The 27,223-nt window shown below is 20.2% G+C and overlaps 5 protein-coding genes across 5 annotated transcripts; 3 read left to right on the forward strand and 2 right to left on the reverse strand.

Moving 5' to 3' along the window:
* Positions 1 to 562: 562 nt before the first annotated feature.
* Positions 563 to 15,178, forward strand: PADL01_0317400 (conserved Plasmodium protein, unknown function; the record flags this gene model as incomplete). The annotated part of the gene is made up of 1 exon (XM_028684703.1): positions 563 to 15,178. One exon carries the CDS (start codon positions 563 to 565, stop codon positions 15,176 to 15,178), a length of 14,616 nt encoding a protein of 4,871 aa, XP_028536588.1.
* Positions 15,179 to 15,430: 252 nt separating this feature from the next.
* On the reverse strand, positions 15,431 to 18,682 carry PADL01_0317500 (cleavage and polyadenylation specificity factor, putative; the record flags this gene model as incomplete). The annotated part of the gene is made up of 1 exon (XM_028684714.1): positions 15,431 to 18,682. One exon carries the CDS (start codon positions 18,680 to 18,682, stop codon positions 15,431 to 15,433), a length of 3,252 nt encoding a protein of 1,083 aa, XP_028536589.1.
* A 2,205-nt stretch (positions 18,683 to 20,887) lies between these two features.
* Positions 20,888 to 21,247, forward strand: PADL01_0317600 (trophozoite stage antigen; the record flags this gene model as incomplete). Its single annotated transcript, XM_028684725.1, has 1 exon — positions 20,888 to 21,247. The coding sequence occupies one exon, from the start codon at positions 20,888 to 20,890 to the stop codon at positions 21,245 to 21,247; it is 360 nt and encodes a 119-aa protein (XP_028536590.1).
* A 1,023-nt stretch (positions 21,248 to 22,270) lies between these two features.
* PADL01_0317700 (triosephosphate isomerase, putative) lies at positions 22,271 to 23,728 on the forward strand (the record flags this gene model as incomplete). Its single annotated transcript, XM_028684736.1, has 4 exons — positions 22,271 to 23,032; positions 23,175 to 23,295; positions 23,466 to 23,560; positions 23,633 to 23,728. 4 exons carry the CDS (start codon positions 22,271 to 22,273, stop codon positions 23,726 to 23,728), a joined length of 1,074 nt encoding a protein of 357 aa, XP_028536591.1.
* A 510-nt stretch (positions 23,729 to 24,238) lies between these two features.
* PADL01_0317800 (conserved protein, unknown function) lies at positions 24,239 to 25,848 on the reverse strand (the record flags this gene model as incomplete). The annotated part of the gene is made up of 3 exons (XM_028684747.1): positions 24,239 to 25,356; positions 25,498 to 25,584; positions 25,773 to 25,848. 3 exons carry the CDS (start codon positions 25,846 to 25,848, stop codon positions 24,239 to 24,241), a joined length of 1,281 nt encoding a protein of 426 aa, XP_028536592.1.
* Positions 25,849 to 27,223: the final 1,375 nt, after the last annotated feature.

Below are 27,223 nucleotides of genomic sequence, written 5' to 3' on the forward strand. Positions count from 1 at the left end.
ATTTGCTGAAATTGCAAACTACGAACGCACAAATAGGTAGTAATTTTATATAAACATTTTTGTTGATTATATATATATATATATATATATATATATATATGATATACTTATATATTTTTATATTTAAAGACTATGCACTGAATATATACTTTTATTAAGTGCTATATTTATATATAGTCGTATATTTTCATATATGAATTATATTAACATGTCCATTTTTAATTATATACCATAATTGAAACTATATACATATATATTTATATTTTTTTTTTCTCGTAAAATTTAAAAATATTATATATATATATATATATATATATATATATATACATATATATGTATATTTATTTATTCCGTGTCCTATTAATGTACTCTACACACATATAAGAGGACATTAAAATGAAGACACCCAATTGTTTTTAATTTATATATATATATATATATATTTATTTATTTATTCATTTTATTCTACTTTTTTAACGCATTTCCACCCTGTTGTGCATATAAAGTGTAATTAGTTACACTGTTTTGTTATTTTCCTTTTGAATAACATTGTTTGAACAAGATGAGGAAAAAGGGATATATAAAAAATTTTGAAATGGAAGAAATTATATTTACATTATTAAGTTGTTTAGATGAAGATAAGAAATTAAACTACGAAATAGTGAACACTCTTAAAATGTACATTATGTATCATAAGAGTGAAATATTAAATTATGTGTTTTCATTTCTCCAAATTCAAAAGGTTAGTCATGAGAATCAAAAACTGTTATTGTTATTAACATACGATTTTGTTCATTATTGTATATATGATAACTTTAGTGGCGTTGTTAATAAATATTTTGAGGAAGAAGATAATAGTGATAATATAAAAGTGGAAGAAAAAGATATAGGAGGAAGAGAAGACGATCAATATGTAGACATAAAGATATTTGACAATATTTTAAAATATACATTTTTTGATGGGGACAAGTATTGTTTTGTATATGATTATGAATTGAAAAAAAGCTCTAGTATGATAAATGAAAGAGGTGAGAATAATTTATATGAAAATAAATATGAACATAATAATAACAATCTGAATAGTTATAATAATTATTGTGAGGATTATAATAAATGTCATAGTAACATAAATCATAACCATAGTTACGTTAAAAGAGATAGTAATGATTATAACACATTACGAAATAAAGAAGATATAAATGATCAAAGTATTTTTTGTTATGATAAAATTGTTAATATGAAAACATTAAAAAAAGAAGAATATAAGCATTTTTTAATTGAACAAAAAAACTTTGCTATTAATTATTTCAAAAAAGACCAGATTTGTGAAACCAATTTGGATTCATTTGATAATATAGAAGATATTAATATAAAGAAAAATAAGAAAAAATCGGAAATAAATAATATTATTAAGAATATAATAAATTTTATATTAAAGGAAATGTTATATATAAAAAAGAATGACGAGAGGCACAAAATAATGACAAATTTATTGATATTATGTATAATAAAAGAAGACAATTATTTGAAAAAGAAAATAATAGAGAAAATACGTTATTATAAAGATATTAATAGTAGTAATAATAATATAAACCCTACTACTGATAGTAGTAATAATAATAATAATAATAATGGAACAAAATTGAATACTTATATATATATCGATTTATATAAAGAAATATTCATGAAATCTCCACACTTAACAAAAAATGTGTTAGGAGATATTTTCAAAAGTATGCTTAGTTTAGACAATAACAAACATATAGATATAATGTTTGAAATATTTTTAAAAATTTTTCAAGATGTTCAATTCCCATCTGTATTATATAGCATCATATATATGAATAAGAAATATAGAAAAAAGAATTTCATTATAACAAATAAAAATAATACTAATGTATATATTGAAAATGACGTTATTCAATTGTCACTAGAAAATACCAGTGAAGATACCTTTACGACAAATACTAGAGAATCTTCTTTAAATTCTGGTATGATAAATGATATGAGGCATAGTAGTAATAATAATGCTGATGATAATAAGAGTGATGAGCATCTTATATATAAGGATGTACATGATGAAAAAAATATATATATATATGACGAGATGTATACAAAAAATAAAGAAAATGAAAACATAATATATAAATCTAATATAATTGATAAGAAAAGGTGTGATATTAATTCACAAATAGATAATGGTAAGGACAAATTAGATGTTGAAAAATATAAATGTTCAAATATAAAAAATGATGAAAATAATAAAGGAAATGAAAAAAAGAAAATACATAATATAAATAAAAAAGAATATATTGATAATAAAGAGAGTGAAAGAAGTTTATCATTGAACATATATGAAATGGATAAAGAAAAAATAAATGATATACATAAAATAACAAAGAAATATTTAGATATATATTTTAAAATAAGTATGAGTATGAAATATACAAATGAAAATTATATAAAAATACTTTATATAATATCGAAATTATTATTATATATAAATAATGAAGAATATATAAAAAAGACATTTGAAGTATATATATATTATTTTTTAATATTTTTTAATTCTACAATAGTAAACAATTATAATACCTATAATATGGAGATACATGATACTTCATGTATATATAATAATGATTCTCAAATAGATATCAATTATATAAATTTAAAAAATCTACCTAATTATATCATAATAAATAGTTTTAGAATCATTTTACAAAGTTGTCTAAATAAGGTTCATTTGATAGTAGTATTTACAAATAATATATTGAAGATATCTTATGCATTATTATATATATTAATAAATAAAAATGTAAATATAACAAATTCTGGTAGTATTATTGAGGTTATAACATCTAATGATTATATAAGTACATTTATTGAAATTATCGAAATATTTAATATCTTTATATCGTGTATATATACCAATAATTCAGTAGTACATTTTTTAAAAGAGAAATGTAAATCAAATAACAAAATTGATATAATTGCGTCATTAATTATTTTGAAACAATATATTGTATTAATATCGAATGATTTTAGTAGTGATAATATAATATACAATATATCTAACCAGAATATGAAAATAAATGAAAGGAATGATAAGAAAAAAGGTTCAAGGAAATATAAAAAGTGTTTTAAAAAATTAAATAGTTATATTGATACATATCAGAATAATACAAACATTGAACTTATTATTCAAATAGTACATAGCTTATTGGAAAAATATAATACTGATTTGAACATTATTTATATGTTATTAGAGATTAGTTTATTACTTTCTTATCATAACTATTTTAATTGTTTTTCTTATAACCCTAATGCGATTTTTAGTTTATTGCAGAAGGATAGTAGTCCTTTGTTGGTTCTTTATGAAAATGTGCATATAAGAGAGGGAGAAACATATCAAAGAAATGAAGCAACAGATAATGAATTGGATAATAAAAAGGGTGATATAATAAAAGATAATGTAACAAATGAAGAAGGGAATCATTCCGATTCATATCCTTATGGTAGCTCTTTTAATTTGGATAGAAAACCTAAGAATATGTATGAAGACATATACAAAGAGAAAGAGTTTGTTAAGACAGGTTGTTCAAATGTAGACATGAAGAAAAAAAAAAATGATATAATAAATGATAGTTATAAAAAAAATGAATTTTATGAGGATGATAGAATAAATATGATATATGATGAAGATGAAATAAAGACTTGGTTTCTTATACCAAATAAATATGTGATAAATATAATATATTTATTTTTAAATATATTATTAACTGATGAATCTAATTTTAAATTAAAAAATAAGAAGACTGGATATTTTGTAAATGACGAAATAAAAGGAAGCATTTATGAATTTAATAATGGTGTGAAAGAAATATTAAAGAATGGAAAGAAGTATAATAAACTTTTATATGATATACATTCTCATTATTTTATGTATATGTGTCCATCTGTGTCATATATGAAAAAATTAATAGTATTAGCTTTCCAGTGTAATTTTTCTTTATATTCTCCTAGGATATTATATCCTTTATTATTTGAATATATAGTAAATATAAAGAATAGTTATAAGATAATATTATTATTGTTGAAATGTTTAAATATAATATGTATATCATTATGTAATTATATGAGTAAAAGTAATTTAAAAATACATTCAAGACTTCATTTTAATTATTTGGCTTTACCAAATATAAATAAAATTATATCAGTATTGTTTATGTATGGTTTCCATCCCAACTTTGCTGTTTCATTTTTAAGTTTACAACTTGTATCTATTCTGATATACTTTACACAGAATAGAAGTATGCGTTTTATTCATAACAGTTTATATTACAAGACGGTGCTTCTTGTTTTATTTCTACACGATAAATTGAGGAGGATGAAAAGCGGGGTGGGATCTAATCAGAAGGTATCAAAAAATGAAGAAATGATGAACAAGAAGAGAAAGAATAAGAAAAGGGGGAAATTTTCGAAAGGTATTTTTTTCGAATCGTCAAAGTATAATAAAGAAAAAAAAATTATGGAGGAAATAAATAAGGATATCAAAAAGAAAAAGATGAGGAACAAAAAAATATTTGGAAAAAATGAAAAGCTAAAGAAAGCACAATATTACAAACAAATGATCTTATTAAGTTATAAAAAAATAACTCAGAGGATTAGTAAAAAATTGATTAATACATATCTGCGTGGTTTTTCAGTATATAAACAAGATAATTTGAATAGAAGAAAGAAGAGAAAGATAAATAAATTTATAAAAAGATATTTTCATGTGGATATGTTGGAAATTAATGAATTTCTGAGGAATCATGATCCGTTATGTCATGACCCATACAATTGTATAGAGGTTGAAAGGGTTAAAATTTATATTGATGATAAGAATAAAAAGAAAAAAAATAACAACAATAATGTTGACAATGATGATAATGATTATAATGATGATGATTATAATGATAATAATAATGATAGTAATAATAATAATAATAATCATAGTAATAACCATAGTAATAACCATAGTAATAACCATAGTAATTATAATTCTTACAATTATGACCATAGTAGTATACATCAATGTTTGGTTTTCCCAATGATAGAATCACTACCCACTTTTTATATTACAGACATCTTGGAGTTATTCCATAAAATTTTTCTGAATTATATAAAAAAAGAAAAAAAACACATTTATAATTTCCAGACTTATATTACAACATTTTTTTTTACTTTATTAGAGATGTTAAAAAATATACAGAATGATAAAGAGTATGATAACACATTATTTAATATAGGAATTATAAATATGATGTGTGTAACTGTTAAATTTATGAAGGAAAGATGTCCTAATAAGCTCATTAGTATTTTTTTTAAGCTACTTGAAGAGGTCCCCTTAGGAGAAGAGGAAGATAAAGTTGTGACTTTATATAACAACTATTCTTACATTTATCGAACTCACTTTTTTAATTTATATAAAGATAAATGTACTACATTATATACGAAAAATTGTATGGAATATATAAAAATGATGAGAAATAATATATGGCTAAATAAAAAAAAAAATGATAGCCAAGTAGATTTTAATAACTTTATTATATTATCTAATATGTATAATAATAGTGATACATTCAAAAAAAAAAACATCCAAAATGTTTTGCAATATTTAAATGATTATCAACAAGTGTATAAAAAAAATGTGTTCCATATTTTTAATACGTATATATCAAATGTGCAGATCAATAAGGCGATGGAAAATGATATGTATAGGAAAGAAAGAAATAAAAGAGAGAATGACAATACATATGAAAAGATTAATACGTGTGATCAAAATAATCTAGATCAACCGATATATAAAAATGTGGATGAATTAACAACGAAGAGACATGCATTGGATAATTCATCAATAAATAGTTTACAGTCTAGATATGTTTCACGCCATAATAATAAAAAGGTTAGAATATACGACATAGAAAAAATAGGAAATAAATTAGATACATCAAATCAAGTAGCAATGAAATCACTTTATTTTTTATTTGAAGATAAATTGGGTTCCTATATTTTACAGAATGATATGAATTTTTCTATAACAAAAAATTATAAACAAGAGATAGCATCTTATTATATTCAATCATTATTATATGAGAAGAATTTTTTTCAGGTACTTTTTTTGTTAAACAATATATATTATTCCGATGTAGCCAATAAGAAAAGTGGAGCCTTTTCATTATTTGGAAAATCAAATAATGTAATACATGCAGAAAATATAAGAAATACATTAATATTAAGTATGGGTTTATGTATGAAGAAAATAAATTCTCATAAATTTAATCATTTATATAATATAAGAGAAACATATGTAAGTAAGGAGATATTTCATATATATTTAGAAAAGATATATTTGAATATCGCCAAAGAGAATGAAAATTTTGAAAATATTTTATTTGATAAAAATGATTCCGTTGGCATAATATCGAGTGAAATATTAAATAAGATAAAAGGCAATAAGCAAAAATATGTGAAGACAAATTATAGGGACCAGATAAATTTATATATAAAAATTAAAAACTTATTACTGTCAAGTATTCATATAAGTAATAATAATTCTTCTGAGTCTAATAAACTAAACGTAGAGGGTCAAAAATATGAAGATAGTGTAAAAAGGACATTATCAATTATGAGGATAATTACAAATACTAATATAAATAACGAAGGCATGGAAAATAATAAGCAATCAAAAAATAATTGTAATAGTAATGATGGTATTAAAAAGGGGGTGGGTTATAAAAATGATGATATAAGTATCACAAATGATAACAAAAAGGATGTTTCCACCATGTCTAACAACAACAATAATAATGAAAAAAATAATAAAAATAATAATAATAATAATAATAATAATAATGATAATAACAATATTGTTGTGAATTCTGATTATATTCCAAATAATGGTTTTACTACAAACAGTACTTGTAGTAAATCATCAAACGGTAACGATAAACTTATGGGTAGACAAAAAGAAGAAATTGCTCATATATATAAATACATGTCTAAAGAAAAGCTTCATTTTTTTCTTCTACAATTATTAGTAGATCCAATATTGGGTTCACTTTATCAAGAAAAAGAAAGTGTGTTACAGTCCAGTTTGTTGAAATCATTAAGAATGATATCTAAAAGGTTAAAGAGAATAAAATGGATAGGGCTAAAAAATGATAAATATAATAATATGAAAAAGGACGATTTAATAAAAAATAATAGAATAGTAAATAATGAGAACAAAAATAATATGTTTGAAAAAAATTATTCGTCTGAAATCTTAAATTATATTGATATAAATAATAAACGTTGTATTTTAAAAGATATATGTGAAGATTATTTAAAAGAAAATTTGAGTAATGTAAAGAATTATTCATGTTTGTATATATATAAATTTATAATAATATATTCTTCTTTATATTATTTATCCAGTATTGATAATTTAATATTCCCGATAAGCAATACAACAAATGACATATCTAATGTGTCTTTAGAAAAATTTGTGATATATTTTAAGTTTTTTTATAGGGGAATCATAAATAAAAGTGAATATTATTTTAAGGAGGAAATTATTAAGAAATATAGTGAGGATGGTCAAAACAGTAATGATGACTATACGAGAATAAATAATAATAAAAGTGGAAATAATAATAAAAGTGGTAATAATAATAAAAGTGGTAATAATAATAAAAGTGGAAATAATAATAAAAGTGGCAACAACAATAATAATAATAATAGTAATAATAAAACGATAAGGGAAAATATGGATAGGTTACATCAATTAAATGCAAACATAAATTTGGAAAAAGAATTTTATTATATCAAATTGATTGTTGAATTAGATAAAAAAATGAATATAAAACATCTGAAGAAGTTATCAAATAATTTGATCTTAAATGATTATTTTTCTGAATTATTAGTACAGCATAATGGCAACTCAAATAATATAGAAGAAACAAAAGCATATAATAATTATAATAATTATAACCCTGTAGATATAAATAAGGAATCATATGAAATTCTGTTACATGCTTTAAAGACTATATATAATTCTTTATATATACGGCATCCTTTAAATTTTCAATATATTTTTATTATTGTAGATGTACTTATCGGCTTGTTCTTAAAAATTGTATTGAACGAGAAGAAAAAGATATATCAAGAATTTCAAAAGAATTATAAAGGGTGTAGTAATAAAGAAGATGAACGTGTGGAAAATTCGGAAGGTATTGCGAATGTAGTATCGAAAAGGGGAGAGGAAAATATGAGAGAGAAAAAAAGAAATAATAAAAGGACTAAATATAAGGTGCAAGAAAAAAAAGGAGATGTTCGTTTGGATATGTATAAATATAAAACTATAAGGAATGACAATGATATATATAATGATGAACACAAACATAATAATAATGACAATAATGATAATGATGATAATAATAAATTGGGTATATATAATATAACACATAATAATATTTTAAAAGATAATAAATTGAAAGCAGCATGCAAATGTAATGGTGATATGTATACGCATTCAAAAAAGAAGAATAAGAAGAGTAAGGGAAAAAAAAATAATAAAAATAAATCATCATATATAAAATTAAAAAAATACAATGAATCAAGTTTTATTAATAATATAATATTTGATAATTTAAATAAATATGATAAAATTTCCATATCATGTTTAAATTTAATTATATCTATAATTGTGCGACTTGTATTGGATATAAATTGTTTTTTCTTCTTGTCCAAAATAATTAAATATATACATGACCTTTGCATATCTACAAATATATGTGAAGTGAAATTCTTATCATTTCGTATGGTACTTCAAATGATAGTAAATTCTAGATCCATTAAAATGAGACATGTAAAAAGAGTAAGTTCTCAGGAGGAATATAATAACAAGGATTCATTTTACTCAAGTGTAAAAGAGGGGGAGAAAAAAAAAAAGGAAAAAATAAAAGAAATAAATTTAATAAAAGAAGAAAAATATAAAGAAGATATATCAAATGAAGAACAAAATAATAATACCAGTTTATTATCATATGATTCATCCAATTTTGAGAGATATTTTAGTTTGCTTTTTTCACCCAATTCTAGTGTATCTTATGGCACTCTTTTTGATTTAAAGAATGGTCAAAAAGGGAAGGTGGAAAATAAGTCTAATGATAATAATGAGAGAAATAATATGAGTAAGGAAACGGATTTGTATGATAATTCTGTGGCTGATATGACAAAAGGGAATAGGATCACAGGATTGGATGATCATAAGAATTGTACACCAAAATATAACAACAACAATAATAATAGTAATGGTAATAGTAATGGTAATAGTAATAGTAATAGTTGTAGTTTTGTTGGGGGGTATAATAAAAAGGGTAAAGTAGATATGAGGGGACAAATGGATAAAAATGATATGTATGATCAAATAAAGGAAGAAAATCATTATCTATGTGAGTGTATTGGATTATTAATACCTTACATGAAAGATAAACAAAAAATAATAAGTTTCTTCAGTATATGTTGTATTATGACATTATTAGGAAAATTAAACAACGTGTGTATTATAAATAAGACACATTTTATATATTTTTTTTTAAATAATTCTTTGCATGATATTCTAAATATATTTAATGAGTTAAGGGATATGAGCTTAACAAAAAAAGGGATTAAAGAAAAAAATAATAAAAAGATAAAAAAAAAGACTTGTTCGAATAAAGGTACTATTAATAAGATATCGAAGAAAGAGAAATCAGATAAGGTGCACCATTCGGAAGATATAAAATTTGGTTCTACAGAGGATAAATATGACAAAGAAGAAATACAAAAAATGAATAAAAAGGAATCTATAAATGGTAATATGCATAAAAATGATAATATATGTACTGGCGAAGAAAAAATAAATTATTCTTATAAAAATAGTGAGAGCAAAAAAAAGAGAGTCAATAAGATTAATAACAAGAGAAACAACAAGAACAAAAAAAAAGATGATAATATGAATTTTATTTCGTGTGATATGATTAAAAAAGGAGGTAAAGGAAAAAATGGATTTATTTATAATTTTTCTTATCGAAATGTAAGAAAAAATTTATATAATATAGAATTTGAAAAGAAGTTTTATCGAAAATTAAATAGAAAAATATATGAGATAAATAGTAACAAATATCAAGAGAAGTTTATAAAAAAGTTAGGTATGTTTAAAAAAAAAAATAATAATAATAATAACAAAGGGGAGATGAATATATACAAATTGGTTAATGATATAATTATTGAAGATTTTTTACCTGATGAAAAACATTCATACGTAAATACATTATTATGTTGTATACATAATAAGAATAAACATATATCTATGAATGGGTTATATTTCCTTATGTATTATATCCTAAAGGAGGAGTTTGATATTGGAAGTATAAAACTTCTAATGAATAGAATTTTTGACGAATTGTTTTATTATACTAAAAGGAATATATTAAATGAGAAAAGTTTAAAAAGGAGACAAAAGAGTGAAGAACAAGAAAAAAATAATAATAATAAAATAAAGAGTAATGGCAACAGTAATAGTAATAGTAATAATGATGATGGTGATGAAGATGATGTAATAGATGCATATAATAAAGATCACCCAAAACAAAACAAATTAAATAATACCATAGGGGGATATTATAATATTATGGATAATAATATGAAGAAAAAAAGTGGAGGGAAAAACGAAATAAATACAGATATAAGACAAAAAATAAAAAATATGGATATAAAAAAAAAACAAAGAAAGAATAAGAATATTTTGGACATGTCTCTAAATCTGATATTTTTATTATGTCGAAATAACTTTTATGTTATGTTAAATAAAATATGTATGTTACAATCTAAATATAACTATGAACATATTTATTTTATTTATATGATATGTAACAATAAAAAAATGTTAATTAAAACATTAGATTATTTATTTTATATATTGAATAATCATCACAATATTAAATTGAATAATAATTTGAGTAATATATTATCCTTATTATTTCATTTTCTAAAGTTTAGAAATATACATGTAAGGAACTATGGCCAGGAATATTTTATCGAACTATATTTGATTCTATACTATGTATTAGGAGTAAGGCAGTTATCACATTTATATAATAATACAAACAATAGTATGGGTACTAATATGAATAAAAAAAGGCATCTATTTCATAATTTTGATAAGGTACATTTATTAAAATATAAAAAGGAAAATAATAAAGTTGTAATTACAGAAGAAGATGAAGAAGGAGAAGAAAAGGGTATGGAAGGAAATATTATAGATATAAATAAAAGTAAAGATATGACTAAAAATATGGAGATTGATCAAAATATTGAACCTGATAATAAGTATGATAAAATAAGAAATGATATGGATGCAATATATATGGCAATAGATAAAGATGAAGAAAAAGATAATATGGGTATAATAAATAGTATGCGTTATTTTAATTTGTATAAAAATTATATTAACATATCGAATGAATGTAATAATAGGGAGTATAATTTGAATGAATTATATATGGAAGATACAAATAAAAATATAAAAGGACCTGAAAATAATCACAATCATTATGATGATAATAATAATAATAATAGTAATAATAATAGTAGTAGTCATAATAATACTGGTGGGTGTTTTTTTTTTAATGTAGACAAGGATTTATTTTTTTCTACAAAACAAAACATATTTCAATGTAAAAATATAGAAACTGTATGTAAGAATGAATATAGCAAAAAAATATATAATAATTACACGTGCAATATAAGCGTGAATAATACTTTAAATTGCTTAAATATAATAAAGGAATTAATAAAACTGAATAATAAAAAGAAAATATTAAATTACTATGAATATCATAAAGTGGAAAAATTATTATATTATAGACATTCCTTTGAAAATGGTTTAATAAAATTAATATATGTATTTTTAAAAGAAATTGATTGTATACAAGTATTTAAAATTTTGAATGTTTTTCTTATAAGTGATAATATAAATTATATCATAGTTTCTCTTATTATTTTATCTCAGATATTATTATGTATAAAAATTAATGAAGAGAGTATGAAAATAATACAACCACTTATTGAAGTATTATATTCTATAAATAAAAGAAAATACAATCATATATTTATTACAAAATATCTGCACATATCCTTTAGGAATTTTTTTCTTATTTTTAAATATATTTTTATGTATCAGTCATATAAAACAACAGAACCGTTTTCTTTGTTTATGAAGGAGGAGTATATGTTGAACATATTAAATTCTTTGTTTAAAAATTTAGATAGTACTGATAACAGTTATACAATAAGGGAAACGTTAAAGTGTTTAAAAGAGTTGTGTAAATATGAGAGTGATTGTTGGCCTTCAACTTCAATGTATTTATCCTTTCAGAAAATATTAAGTGATAACAAAATGATTCAAATATATTTAAATAGCGATGAAGTTATGAATAGAATATATATTTGTAAGATAATGTGTGAAATGTATAGAACGCTTAGGAGGGAGAAAGATAAAAGGATCGATATGGGGGTATCATTAAATGGTGATATAATAAAAAGTGAGGAGGAAAATAAGAAAAAAGAAAGAAGAAAAAAGCAGAAAGAAAAAAAAATGAGAGGAAAAAATAGGAAAATAAAAAAGAGTTTCTACGAAACGATTACATATTTATTTATCCATTTAATGGATAAGAACAGAAGAGTATCTAAACATGTATGGTTAGCTTTAAAGGAATTAATCAAATATAAATTTTATGAGGATAATGTGAAGGATATTTTAAAATATTTTGACGATAAAATTTTTGAAATAACAAAAAAAACAAATATGAAGATACAAGAGGAGCAACATTCTGTTTTTGTTAAAAAGGAATATTTTGGAAATATTGAAAAAAAAGATGAAATGATAAAAATAAGAAGAAAAAAAAAAAAAAAAGATTCAGAAATTAAAAATAATGGTATGTATAATAATAGAGAATATAATATAAAGAAGAGAAGAACGATTGATTATGAAAATATACAAATAATGATAACAACAGATGAAAGTGATAATAAAGAATCTGAGTGTAGTTCTAGGAAGGATGTTAAAAGGCAAAAAATTAATATATATTATTATAAGTTATTCATTGAGATGTTTATACCTTTATTAATATGTGTAGATACAAAAGAATGTTACAATAATATTAATAATAATTGCAATGGTTTAAAATTATTGTTTGTTGAATTGACAAAATATTTGTATAATAATGACATGGACTTTAAACAAAGAAAAAATCGTTTAAAATATGAGTCTATAAAAAATGACGAATTATATAACATTTTCTTTAAATACCTAAAGTTAGATTTAAAAAATATAAATAATTTATATAGAGCATATATAATATTATTACATAGTAGGATTTATTTTGATAAAAAATTATGGAATGTTAAAAATGTACAAGTTCGTGAAGAGGTTATAAAAATGATAAATGAATATGAGATGAAAAATACTAAATCTCGAGCAGAGCATGTTTTATTTGGAGATTTAAAAAGGAAGGATATATCATGTGAGGAGATAAAAAATATAAATAAGAATAATATAAGAAAAGGTAACATAGAAAAGAGTAATATAAAAAGGAATGATACAAATAAGAGTTATATAAAAAGGAGTTATACAGATAAGAGTAATATAAAAAGGAGTTATACAGATAAGAGTAATGTAAAAAGTGATTATAATATTATCTCTAATAATAATATTACTAGAAGTTTTACAGCTACATTAACTGACTCTATATTCAATACCTTATCTGAAACATTGAATTATTCATATGATAATTTTTTCTCAAATGTTGATAATATTAAGATCAAGAAAAATGAGATTAATAATGTAACAGATGTTGATTATGGAAATAAAAAGGAATACCATGGAAATTATTTGAAGGTTAAACAAAATAAGGTTAATGAAGAATATATAGAAGAAACGTTTAAGAGTGATAAGGATTGTTCAGTAAAAGAAGAGGCATGTACAATAAGAACACTAAGTGAATCTTCTAATATCTCTGAAAATATTTCTAATAGTGATATGGATGAAGACCATATGTCACATACTAATGGAAAGTATGTGCATGATAATAATTATATGAAGAAGAATCATATGAACTATGATAAAATGCGTGTAAAAAAAAATAAAATTGTTAATTCTATTCATTTTGATAAGATTTTGGCAGAGCAAAAAAGGAGTGACAAGGATATGTTTTCATCAAAATGGTTAGAGAGGGAAAAGAATGAATATATGAATGGTAATATTGATGTTCATAGAAGAGATCATATTGATGGTCATACGAATGAATATGATGGAGATATATATTATAGCAATAATATATATAACGTACGTGATAACAACACATATGATATGTTATATCATCCTTTTGTATCTTCTATACAAATTAACAATGAAAATTATAACATATTTATTTCAAGCAGTGAAGAGGAGGAAGAATATGACGATAAAATATACGAAGAAGATGATGAAAATAAAAGCAAAAATACACTTATAACGGATAAATATATTGATGATAAGAATAGAGAAGATATAACAAACAACTATCCAGATAAAGAATTTATTAAAAGGAAATTAAAAAAAATCCAACTATTGAATAAGAGATATAATTTTGTTGATCATTTTAGAAATGTACAAACTTTTAAAACCAAAGAAAATTTATTATATTGGATAGAGATGTTAAAATTTTTAAGAGAAAATCCACAAGAGATAAGTGACTTATTTTCAACAAGAGAAATTCAAAAGGTCAATGTAGCAGATTTTTTTGAAGCATCTTTAATGTGTGCATTAACTGTAATAAAGTTTGTATCCTTAACGATTAATTGTAAAAAATTATATAAGCATACATTAAAATGTGGTATTAATAAAGTAAACAATGATATAATAAATGAAGATAATATATCAGATGTAAAGGAACAAGAAATAGAAGAAATGTATTTTATACATACATTAATTATATCAACAAAATTAGAAGCATTGTGTTCTTCTATTAGTAAACAATTATGTACATATCTAGAAAATGAAAAAACGGAATTGCACATCCCTATTATAAAATCGTTATCTATATTGTCTATACTCAAGCCGTCCACCTAAAGTGGTACATAAGTAAAAATATATATATAAGTATATATTTTTTCATTTTTTTTTTTTTTTTTTTTTCTTTTATTTCTTTTTTTATTATTTGTCTATTTATTTTATCATTTGTCTTAAGAATTGTTTAACAATTTATAAGGTATAACATAAAAAAAAAAAAAAAAAATTACAGAAAAAAGAAAAAAACTTCAAATGAACAAGTATACATATATATATATATATATATATATATATATATTATAAATATTTGTATTATTCCATTTGATTATATTTATGTAGACATTGTATAAATTTGTGAATAACTGAATTTGGGTAGTCATCAACATAGGACCACTGCATGATCAAATTATTTTGTCCATCATGTATAGCTCTTAAAGAATGAAAGGATAAATAAAAAAAAAAATTATCGTTATATTTAACATTTTTAATTAGAACTCTTTTACCTAGAAAATCTATTTTATCTTTATTTTCTGTATTAACAATTTCTTGAAAAAATGTAAGAACAAAATTATAAAACGTTTGATAAGCAATGGTAATAATTTCTTTAAATCTTAGATTAAGTAATGGTAGATTAACTTTATCTTTTTTATGAACAAAATTAAAAGGTTTTTGTTCATCATTGGATGAGCTATCATTCTCAAGTATATCTTGTTCACATGTATTATCATTATTATTATTTATTTGATGTTCGTTTATATTTTGGTTCTTAGATTTGTCATCACTATTGATGGTATTGTTTTTTATTAAAGGTTCTTTTTTTTTTTGTGACATATCACTTTCTTCATTGTCATTATTACTAATGGGGCTAATATCATCATCGTCACTTTTTGGGGATTGAATTGTTATGTTAGATGAAGAATCTATATTTTGATTAGTGCGATAACAATTTGAATTATTTTTATTTATTAAATCATTCATATTAGTTATGATATGTTCATTTGGGTTTTCTCCTATAAACTGTTCATCTGTACATGGATGATCGATTACATTTGAGAGTTGTTGTTGAGGTAGATTATTTGATATATTATCATCCTTTAGTGACACATATGAATGATTCAAATATTTATTAAAACATTTATTTTTATAATTTTCAAAATTTTCATATTTTGTTTGTATATTTATTTTTTTTTCAATTATTTTATTACGAACTTTAATTTTGTGTTCATTGATAGGATTAGAATTTTTCTGTTTATCGTTTTTAAGAAATTTGTTTAATTTATTATGTGTTTTATGAGAATTGCTTATTTTTTCATTTTTATATATAAATAAATGATCTGAATTAATTATTTCTTCTTTATGTTCAATTATGATTGGTATATGTTTTCTTTTTAAATATTGTATTAAAGTTTTTTTTGAAAAAAGGAATATATAAGGTTTATGAGTTAGTGGTATATAAAACATATATGCATTAAATGGAACATTAATTTTTTTGTTTACATATGTATATTCTTTTTTTCTTTTTTTTTTTTTTTTTTTCTTATTTTCATTAACATAAAGAGCTGTATCTTGTGTGTCCGTAATGTTTATGTGTGTATTATTGTGTTTATATTTCATGATTTTTTTTTTAAGTTGTAATATTTGTTTATGTATATTTTTATGTATATATATATAATTAATATTATGTTTTATAAAATCAAAATGACAGTGTTGTCCTAAAGATGGGCACATAGAATTAATCATGTGTTTATTTGAAATATATTTGGCTAGTTTTTGCATTCCGTTTTTTTCTCCATGAACAAATATAACATTTTTTGGAGAGACATGTTTAATAAGTTGCTGTATACCATTAGAATCAGCATGTGCAGAAAATGATAAATAAATAATTTTACATAAGACTTTAATATATGTAGTTCCATCTAAAGATATTTGTTTTTCTCCCATTATTAATTTATGACCAACAGTACCTTGTACACAATAACCTGGTAAAACAATTAAATTTTGTGGATTTCCTGCCCATGCTTTAAATGCTTTAAGAGAAAGTCCGGTATGTAACATTCCAGGTGTTGCAAATAAAACCATAGGTCTTTTTTCATTTAAATAATTATTTAAAAATGGAGATATATTTACAAAATCAAAAAGATTTTCTTTTTCATTGGACATACAACTACTATTAATCCATGAAGAGTATATTTTATAATATTTATTTGCATTTTCTGTTAATCCACAACCAAAATATATAGGATAATTTATTTTCATTTTCTTCCAATAATCATCTAATAAAATAGATAATTCTTGTGCTCTTCCTATAGCAAAAACAGGAATTAGAACTTTTCCTCCTTTATGTACACATTCATGAACTAAATTACATAATTCTAATTCTGATGCTTTTCTAGTTGGTCTTACATAAGTTGCATATGTTGATTCAGATATAAATATTTCAGGATTTAATGATGGTATATTAGCACTACCTAAATGTTTATCTGGTATAGTATTATAATCACCTGTATATATCACACTAAAATTTCTTACTTGAATTTTAAATATACAAGCTCCTAATACATGTCCTGCATAATATGGAGTTATTGACATATCACCTAATTCAAATGTTTCATTTATCTGTAAACCAATTACTTTATCGATACAATTATATATATTATCTTCATTTATATTCCATGGATCTTTTTTTATACAATTAATATTGTAATTTAATAATTCATCCGATTTTTCATTTAACATTTTTATTTGTCTTTCAAAATTTTTTTTCTCCCATTTCATGTCGGTTACACGACAACTATCTAATAATAAGATCGGACTTAAAGCTTTAGTAGGATAACTCATAAGTATTATTCCTCGATATTTTAATATTTCTGTAAAAAATGGTAATGCACCTATATGATCCATATGAAAATGACTTATAATCACACAATCAATAATTTCATTTATTCTTTTTAAATTATTTATTAATTTCTCTTTATCTGTTATGCTACTATTTACTATACTTATATTTACTTCTGTATTGGAATTATCATAAAAGTTTGGTTCATCTACATTTTCTTCAACTTTTTCAATATCCCTATTATTTTTTTTAGGGCCCAAACTATCTTTATATTTATCATTATATTTATCATTATATTTATCATTATATTTATCTTTATATTTATCATTTATATGTTCATTATTTATATTATCTACATTTTCATCATTTATATTCTTTACATTTTCATCATTTATATTATTTACATTTTCATCATTTATATTATTTATATATTCATCATTTATATTATTTATATATTCATCATTTCCATTATTTATATTTTCCTCGTTTATATTATCTTCATTTTCATCATCTATATAATCTTCTTTTTGACACTGATCAATTTTATCTGGGCCCCTTATCAATAAATTAAAATTCGGATATTTTCTTTCATCCTTATAACCCAAATGGCAACCACAGTCAAACATGACTTTTCTATTTTCTAGCTCGACGATAACACAAGACCTCCCCACAGTTTGCCCTGCGCCCAGTACTTGTATAATAATCTTCGTTTGATGGTAATAATTCATTATATAAAAAAGTGAAATATATAAAATATTATATAAAATTATATAATATAATATAATATTAACACTACATAATGTTCTAATAACCAAAATGAAGGCGAATGTTCTATATTTTATATATTGGCAGACGGATGTCGAAAAAATATTCCCTCCAAGTAATCATTATTTTTACATATATTTATTATGGTTTATTTGTATATAAATATATTCAATATGTGTTTTATAATAAAAATTAATTCAAATAAATAAATATATATATATTTTATATAACTCTTAAAATGTTATAATGGACAAAGGTTACATGTACATGTACATGTACATATACATAAATATATATATAAGCAAAGCTTCGTAAAAAATTGTGGGAAACTTATATGTTACATTTATTAAAATTATATTTTTAAATTTTGAAAAATATGTTTTTTCTTTATTCTAGCGAGATCTTTTTGTTTTCTATATATGTATTTTTTTTAATGACACAAAAAAAAATCAGGATTTTAGTAATGTATTCAAAAAAAAAAAAAAAAATTAAATAAAATATAAAATAAAGAAAATTAACAAATCTTAAAAATATTATATTATAATATAATAATAAATTTATTTATAAATATTCTACATAACATTTTCGTCAATTTTAAAAATGAAAAAAAAAGGGGTCAATTGAATATATATTATTTATATGTTTTTTTTTTTTATTTTTATTTTATTTTATTTTATTATATTTTTTTAAATCTTTAATTTAAAGAATTAAGTATCTTTTTTTATATATTACATTTATTTGAACTTAGAGGTATTTTATAATAGAATGAAAATTATTTTAAATACATATATATAAAATAATATATATATATAATAAATTTTTCTTTTTTATGCGTCATTATTTTATGTATGGTATGACAATTCATATAAAACCTATAAAAAGTATTTACAAATATTTTTTTTCATAAATTTTTAATAACATTTAAAAATGCGCCTTTAAAATATGTTATATAAAAATATTATATTTTATATATATTTATTTTTATTTTTTTTGATAATATTTCTCATTATGTTTTAATGTAAGAAACCCAATTGTATGTAGAACAATTAAGATATAGATATGAATTATTCTTATATTTGTAAAATATATATATTAATATATATATATATATAATAAATGAACCATTCTTTTTGGAAATTTGTTCATCATGTTTTTGTCATATGTTTAATGGTTTAAAGGAAAAATTATTTTGTTTTTCACATAATTTAATTTATTTTAAACATATTATGAATTAAAAAAAAAAATGATAATAATAATAATAATAATAATAATAATGTTTCCTTTTGTATATATAAATATATATATATATTTATATATTAATATATAAAAATTTGTAAACAGTTGATAAAAATTCGTTTCTTTCTAAATAACATTTTGTTTTAATAATAAAATAAATAAAAAAAAATTTAAATAAGTGAAAATTGTAATATATATATATATATTTTTAATATTATTATTATATAGAAAAATTATAAGTTTCTTTTCACTAAAAAAAAAATATAATATATAAAAATATATATATATATATATATATATATATATATGTATAAAATCCAAAATATTATAGTACTAAAGGTTCATATATTCAATTAAGTATGAAAATTTATTAAAGTCGTATTAGGGGATTTTTTTTTTTTTTTTTGTTTTTTCATTTTTTATTTTTGGTTTTTTCTATTTAAGCCCGGTGACATGTAAAAAATAGGTGCGTGTTACTTTTGTGTGCATATATGACACTTTTTTTTTCTTTTTTTTAAATATAGATATAATATAATATATATATATATATATTTTTTTTTATTTATATATTTATATAATTTTTTTAATTTTTCAATTTTTCTTTTTGTTCTTTTTTTTCTTATTTTTTCTAGTTTTTGTAAAAAACATTAATATATAATTAGGTATATTTTTTGTGGTTGTATATTATAAATAGATAATCCCAACATCATTTTAAAAAAAAAAAAAAAAAAAAAAAAATTATTTTTATATATTTAATATTTAAAATATAAAAGAATATATATATATATATTTTTTGTTATTGTCACATTTATTATATTGTATTATATTTTTTTCAATTTTTTTTTTTTTGTTTTTTTTTATAAAAGGGTTCTTCTTTGCTAGGTTGTATTTTAATCCTATCAAAAAATTAACTATATAAAAAAAAAAAAAAGATGGGTTACGATCAAGAAGGGTTAACAAAATTATATAAAAGTTTGTATATTAAGGAGAAAGGAGGATATGGCAAAAATGATAAGAAAGCAAAAAGATTGTCATTAAGAACTCAGGTTTCTTCACACAATGCTTATGATTTAAGATGTAATTCTGTTGATACTACTATGAATGATTATGAATTCGAAGTTTTTACAACGTTAAATGATAAAGTAAGATTACCATCACAATTAAAAAATATAAATAATAAAGATATGAACATACCTACTGAGTTAACACATGAACATAACAAATTTTATGCAACCATAACTTTGAAGTGTAAAGACTGTTCCGAGGAGTTTACACGTGATTTTGAATTTTAAACAGATAAGATAAAAAAAAAAAAAATAAAAAATAATTAAATATGTTTACACTATAGGTTTAAATATATTTGAGACATTATTTTAGTATCTAAATGATTTATTTTTAAAATAATTAATTTTTACATTTTTTTTTTTTTCTCCATATTTATATGTAATGAATTATTATATATATATATATATATATATACATATATTTTGTTTATTCTACATTGATAATTTTATTTAGTTTTTTTAATTTATTTTTTAAGGTATTAGTTCATATATGTGAGAATTTAAATGAATAAACCTTTTTTTTTCCTTTTTTTGTTTTTCTAATTAAATGTTAATAATATAACACATAAATTATTATTCATATAAAAATGTAGCAAAAAATAGATATACATATGTAAATATATATATATATATATATATATATTCTTATATTCGTTTAATATGCGTGCACCTTAGTTTTATATCTTTTTTTTTTTGAATATTCCTGTTATGGAATCTCTATACTATTCGCATGTGCAATTTTTTGTAATGCATACAGTAGGCATAGTATTATTTTCCTTATACTTTTTTTTATAATAATTATATTATATATAATTTGTAGGTGGGTATTAAGGAAATATATTTTTAATAGAAAATCTACAAGAGTTCCTTTTTGTTTTCTCCTTTTTTTAATCCCTTCTAAGGATATTTATATTAATTAAAAATTTATTGATTCAAATATAACGATACTTATTTTATATATCTCAATTTTGTTTAATCTGAAAATTTATTTTATGACTTTATTTAAGAGATATGTTTTATTTAGAGTATAATATTATTGGATTTAATTTATGTATGTGTGTATATATTATAATTTTTTTTATATATATTCCAGTATGGTGATATTTCTTCATCTTGACATAAAATTATAGATACATATAAAAAAAAAAAAAAAAAACAATAATATATATATATATATATATATATATATATATATGTGGAAGTATTATTTTATTTATTTATTTATTATTAATTAATTTTTTCTCTTTTAATATGTTAAAAACGATTGTGTTATTATCTTTTTATTCTCTATATAACGTATTCCAAAAATCAATCAATTGTCTAACTAAATATTCTTCCTTTCGAAAAAAAGGAAAGGAATGTTATATATTAATCTCTTCTAATTATATATTAAAAAATAAAAGTAAAAAATTTTCAAGAGATACATGCAACATCCTAAAAAAATTCGAACGAAATCAATCGAGTGATGAAAAATTTATAAAAACATATTCCGTAGAAAATGAAAATGATTATATGGAAAATATATTTTCTCATAATGAACAAAACAAGATAAAAAAAAAAAAAAAAATTTTAATAGCTAACTGGAAATGCTATTTATCAAAAGAGGAAGCATATAAATTAATTGATACATTGACAAGAATTAAATATTCTAATTATATCGATGTAATAGTATCTCTTAATTTATTATATATACCATATCTTTTACAAAAGATAAAAGAAAATAATTCTAAGATATATGCATGTTCTCAAGATGTAAGTTTAGTTAATGATTTCGGACCATTTACAGGAGAAACAACTGCAAAATTAATTTATGACTTTAGTATTAAATATACTTTAATAGGACATAGTGAAAGAAGACAAGGTTTTTATAAGAATGGAGAAACAATTGAACAGATAGTCTTGAAGGTATATAATGCTATTAATTCTAAATTAAAAGTTATACTATGTATTGGTGATGACTATAAAAATTCGGATAATTCTACATCTTTATACAAAATGAAGGAGCTCTTACGAGTAAACATAAATATTAGACATATATATTATTAATATATATATATATATATATATATATATATATGTATATATTATATTATATTTTTTCATTTTTTATTATATTTCATATGTTATAAAATTTTTCATATTTTATTTTCCCCAGCTTATCAAAACTAAAATTTCAAAAGATGATATGAAAAATATAATCATAGCCTTTGAGCCAAGGTTTGCTATAGGTACAGGAAAACCAGTATCCTATGATGTTTTAAATAAATATTATTACGGTAAAAAAAGAAGAAAATTATGTATTTTTTGAACTAATAAAATTATTTTCATATGATGGAATGATATCAACTGTTCGTATGTGCTATGCTAACATATTAGGACGATAAATAAATAAATATATATATATATGTATTATTTTATTATTATTTTTTTTTTTTTTTTTGCTAAGAATTAAAAAGGGATATAGCAAAAGAAATCGACAAGTCAACAAGTGAAGAAATGATGATAGTTTATGGAGGATCTATAAACAAGTCTAATATGAAAGTAAGAATACATATATATGTTTTATTATTATAACACACATATATATATATGTTATTATTTTTTAATTCTCAGGTTTATGTAGATAATACTAATGTGGATGGCTTCTTAATTGGAAAGGCTTCATTAAATGAAGACTTTATCGATATTATAAGATATGTAGATCATTAACATATTCCCTGTGTATAAGTTTTTTTTTTTTAATTTTTAATTTTTGTTAATGTTTTTAAAAGAATCTTAATTTTATTTAAAAATATTAATAAAAGGTTATTACATTTTTATCATTTTATTTTATAGTTTTATAATTTTTTTGTGATTCTTTTTTTTTTTTTAATTTTATTTCGTGACTTTCAAAAAAAATATATATATTATATATATTCAACTTGAAAAAAAAAAAAACAAAATATATATATATATATATTACAATGTTGCATAGTAATACAATCCTATGAAATTTATGAATAGCATATTAATTGATAATATAAAATCATAATTATTATTTTTTTTGGGGTATAAAAATATTAAAAAAATATATTAATTATATTATATTAAAAAAAAAATTAATTGATACAAAAGTTGGACATAAAAAGGGATTGATCAAATATTAAAAAATTAAGAAATATATAATATATATATATATATATATATATATATATATTTGTGTTTGGTTTAACAAAACAATTACATTTTAATAATTTTAATTTTTTTCATTTTTCTTAAACTTTTTTTTTGTTTTTTTTCTTCATATTTTCTTTGTTGTTCAGCAGACATTTTCTCAACTTTTTCTTTTTCTTCTTGAATTTTTTTAGCTTTTTTTTTTTCTTGCAATTCCCTCAATTCTTGTTTTCTTTTGATATCATCTTTTTCAATGATATATCTTAATTTTTTTACATTATCTCTAACTTTTTCTGGTAGTTCGATGGAAGAGCAAGCATCTATCATATAGATGGAAAAATTAATTAATTTTTTTAATTCTTCAACATCTTTTGGAATAATTAAATTTAGATAGCAATATTTTTGTTTTTCTGTTTTGACAATATCCTCTTTTTTTTTATTATTTTCATCAATATTTTTATTATTGTCATCATTTTTTTTATTATTGTCATCATTTTTTTTTTTATTATGATCATAAGATTTTTCATCATATTCATGAAGAGGTATATCTGTAATACACATATAATTAATGTATTTATCATGTGTATTAAAAAAGTTAAGAATTTTTCCGCTAAGGACTAAATCTGTAACTTCTGATGAGTCTCCTTTAATTTCATACATTTCTTTTAATTCTTTTTTTTTAATAAGTTTAGTGTATTTATATAAGTTTGGGAAATTTGTTTCAACTTGTTTTTTTTGACTTTTTTTATAAACACATAAAACATTTTTATCCAGTCTTTCAAAATTTATAACAATAAGCATAGTATCATTTTCATTAATAAAATAATTAAATATATAATATCTCCATAAACATTGTCTTCTTTTCAAATATAAATTGACAAAATAATAATTACAATTTTTTCTACCAGTACAATAAAATTCATAATTATCATAAGATTTTTCTAAAAGAAAAGATTTATCATTTCCTACCTTTGCAAAATTTTCTATAAAAATTTCTTTACAAGATCTAAGCCAATAAAGAGCAATCATTTTATTCGTCTTTCTTCCTATAATTCCATTAAGTATAACAATAATTAAAATAACAAAAAAAACACCAATCTTTATGTAAAATAATTTCTCATTTTCTCCCATCCAAGAATACACATTATCGTTAAACCCTAAGTTATAGTTATTTCCACTTGAGTCTAAAAATAATTGTCAAACAAAATAAATATTATAAAAAACGAAAATATTGTTGTAAATATAAAAAATGTTATGTAATTATAAAATAGTAATATGTATACTATGCATCCTTATTATTTATTTTTTTTTTTTTTTTTACTTACCATCACCACTTTTCGCTTTATTTAAGAAATCATTGTTGTAATTTAAATCATTAGAATCGTCCACAATTATTATATCGTCTATATTATCTGAAAGAGAAAAAATATATATATATATATATTTTATATATATTATACCATGGTCATAATATAATAACTTAAAAATATTACAAACATTTTCAACACAGCATTCTAACATATTTCAATTGACCATAATATATATTATATATATATAATATGTACATTATATTTATTATTTTATCTTTTTATAGAGGTACCATTTTTCTTTGTATAGATCAAATGTAAAGAAAGATATATTATAAAAAAGAATATTACTGATATAAATTTTTGCATTTGTAATTTTAAAATAATAATTAACAAAATATATTTATAATATTTATGTATACATATATATAAAACAAATATGTTATTAATATTATGATATTTATCTTCAAACTTATTTTTAAAATTATCTATTCTTTCATTTTTTTTTTTTTTTTTTTTAATATAGATTGAGCATTTTTACTCTCAAGGATATTATTAAAATGAATATTATATATATATATATATATTTTATATTTATGTTGTATTTTATATATAATCCTTAATCTTAAATATTTAATATAATTATTTATAATTTTTTTAAAAAGTTATATATTTATCTTTTTATTATTATACGAACAATTTTGGTTTGAAATCGACAATATATAATAATATTATAAAAATATATATATACTAATATAAATAACATAAATGTTCATTTATTTTTTCATTTAGTCATTTTATACATTCATTTGGAAAAAGGAATTATATATAAATGTTTTATAATTTCTGTTTAATAATTAGAACAAGTGTAAAAGTTTTTTTTTTTTTTTTTTTTTTTTTTTGAATATTTCTTATAATTTTTATTTTTTTCATCGTGATATATATATATTATATATATATATATATATATTTTTTTTTTTTTTTTTTTTTTTTTTTGCATATATTTATTTTATATGTGCCTATATGAAAATAATAGGTAAAAAGTATAAAAAAAAAATATATATATATATATATAATAATATATATATTATATATATATTTATATATACAATATTTTAATATGCATAATACATAATATTATATATATATAAATATTTTTTTTTACTATTAGAAATATCCTTCTAATTTTCCTAGTTCTCAAATATATAATATATATATTATATATATATATATATATATATATATATATATAATAAATATATTTGTTATATACACATATTGTATTTTTTTTTTTTTTTTCCTTTTTTTTTGTATAACTATTTATATGTTTTATACATATTCATATAATAATATTAGGTATATATATATATATATATATATATATATATATATATATATATATATATATATATATATATATATTGATTATTATTATAAAATATTGAGGAAATATATTACTCCTCTTTTATTTTCCAAATAATTGTAAAGAAATGATGGAAATATTATTATATATTTCTAGCACGTGATTTTCTTTTTTTTTTTTTTTTTTTCTTTTTTTTTACACATGAGAAAATGTACATATAATAAAAATATGTACAATTATAAATTTTAATGTACCTTTTATAATTATGTACTTTTATGAATATGTAAAAATTATATGAATACTTATCAAAAATATGTGCAATATTATAAAATGAATAAATATAAATATAAATATATATATATGTATGTATGATATATTATT

This window comes from Plasmodium sp. gorilla clade G2, assembly GCF_900097015.1.
Source record: "Plasmodium sp. gorilla clade G2 genome assembly, chromosome: 3".
In the NCBI taxonomy this organism is placed as follows: Eukaryota; Apicomplexa; class Aconoidasida; order Haemosporida; family Plasmodiidae; genus Plasmodium; species Plasmodium adleri (nom. inval.).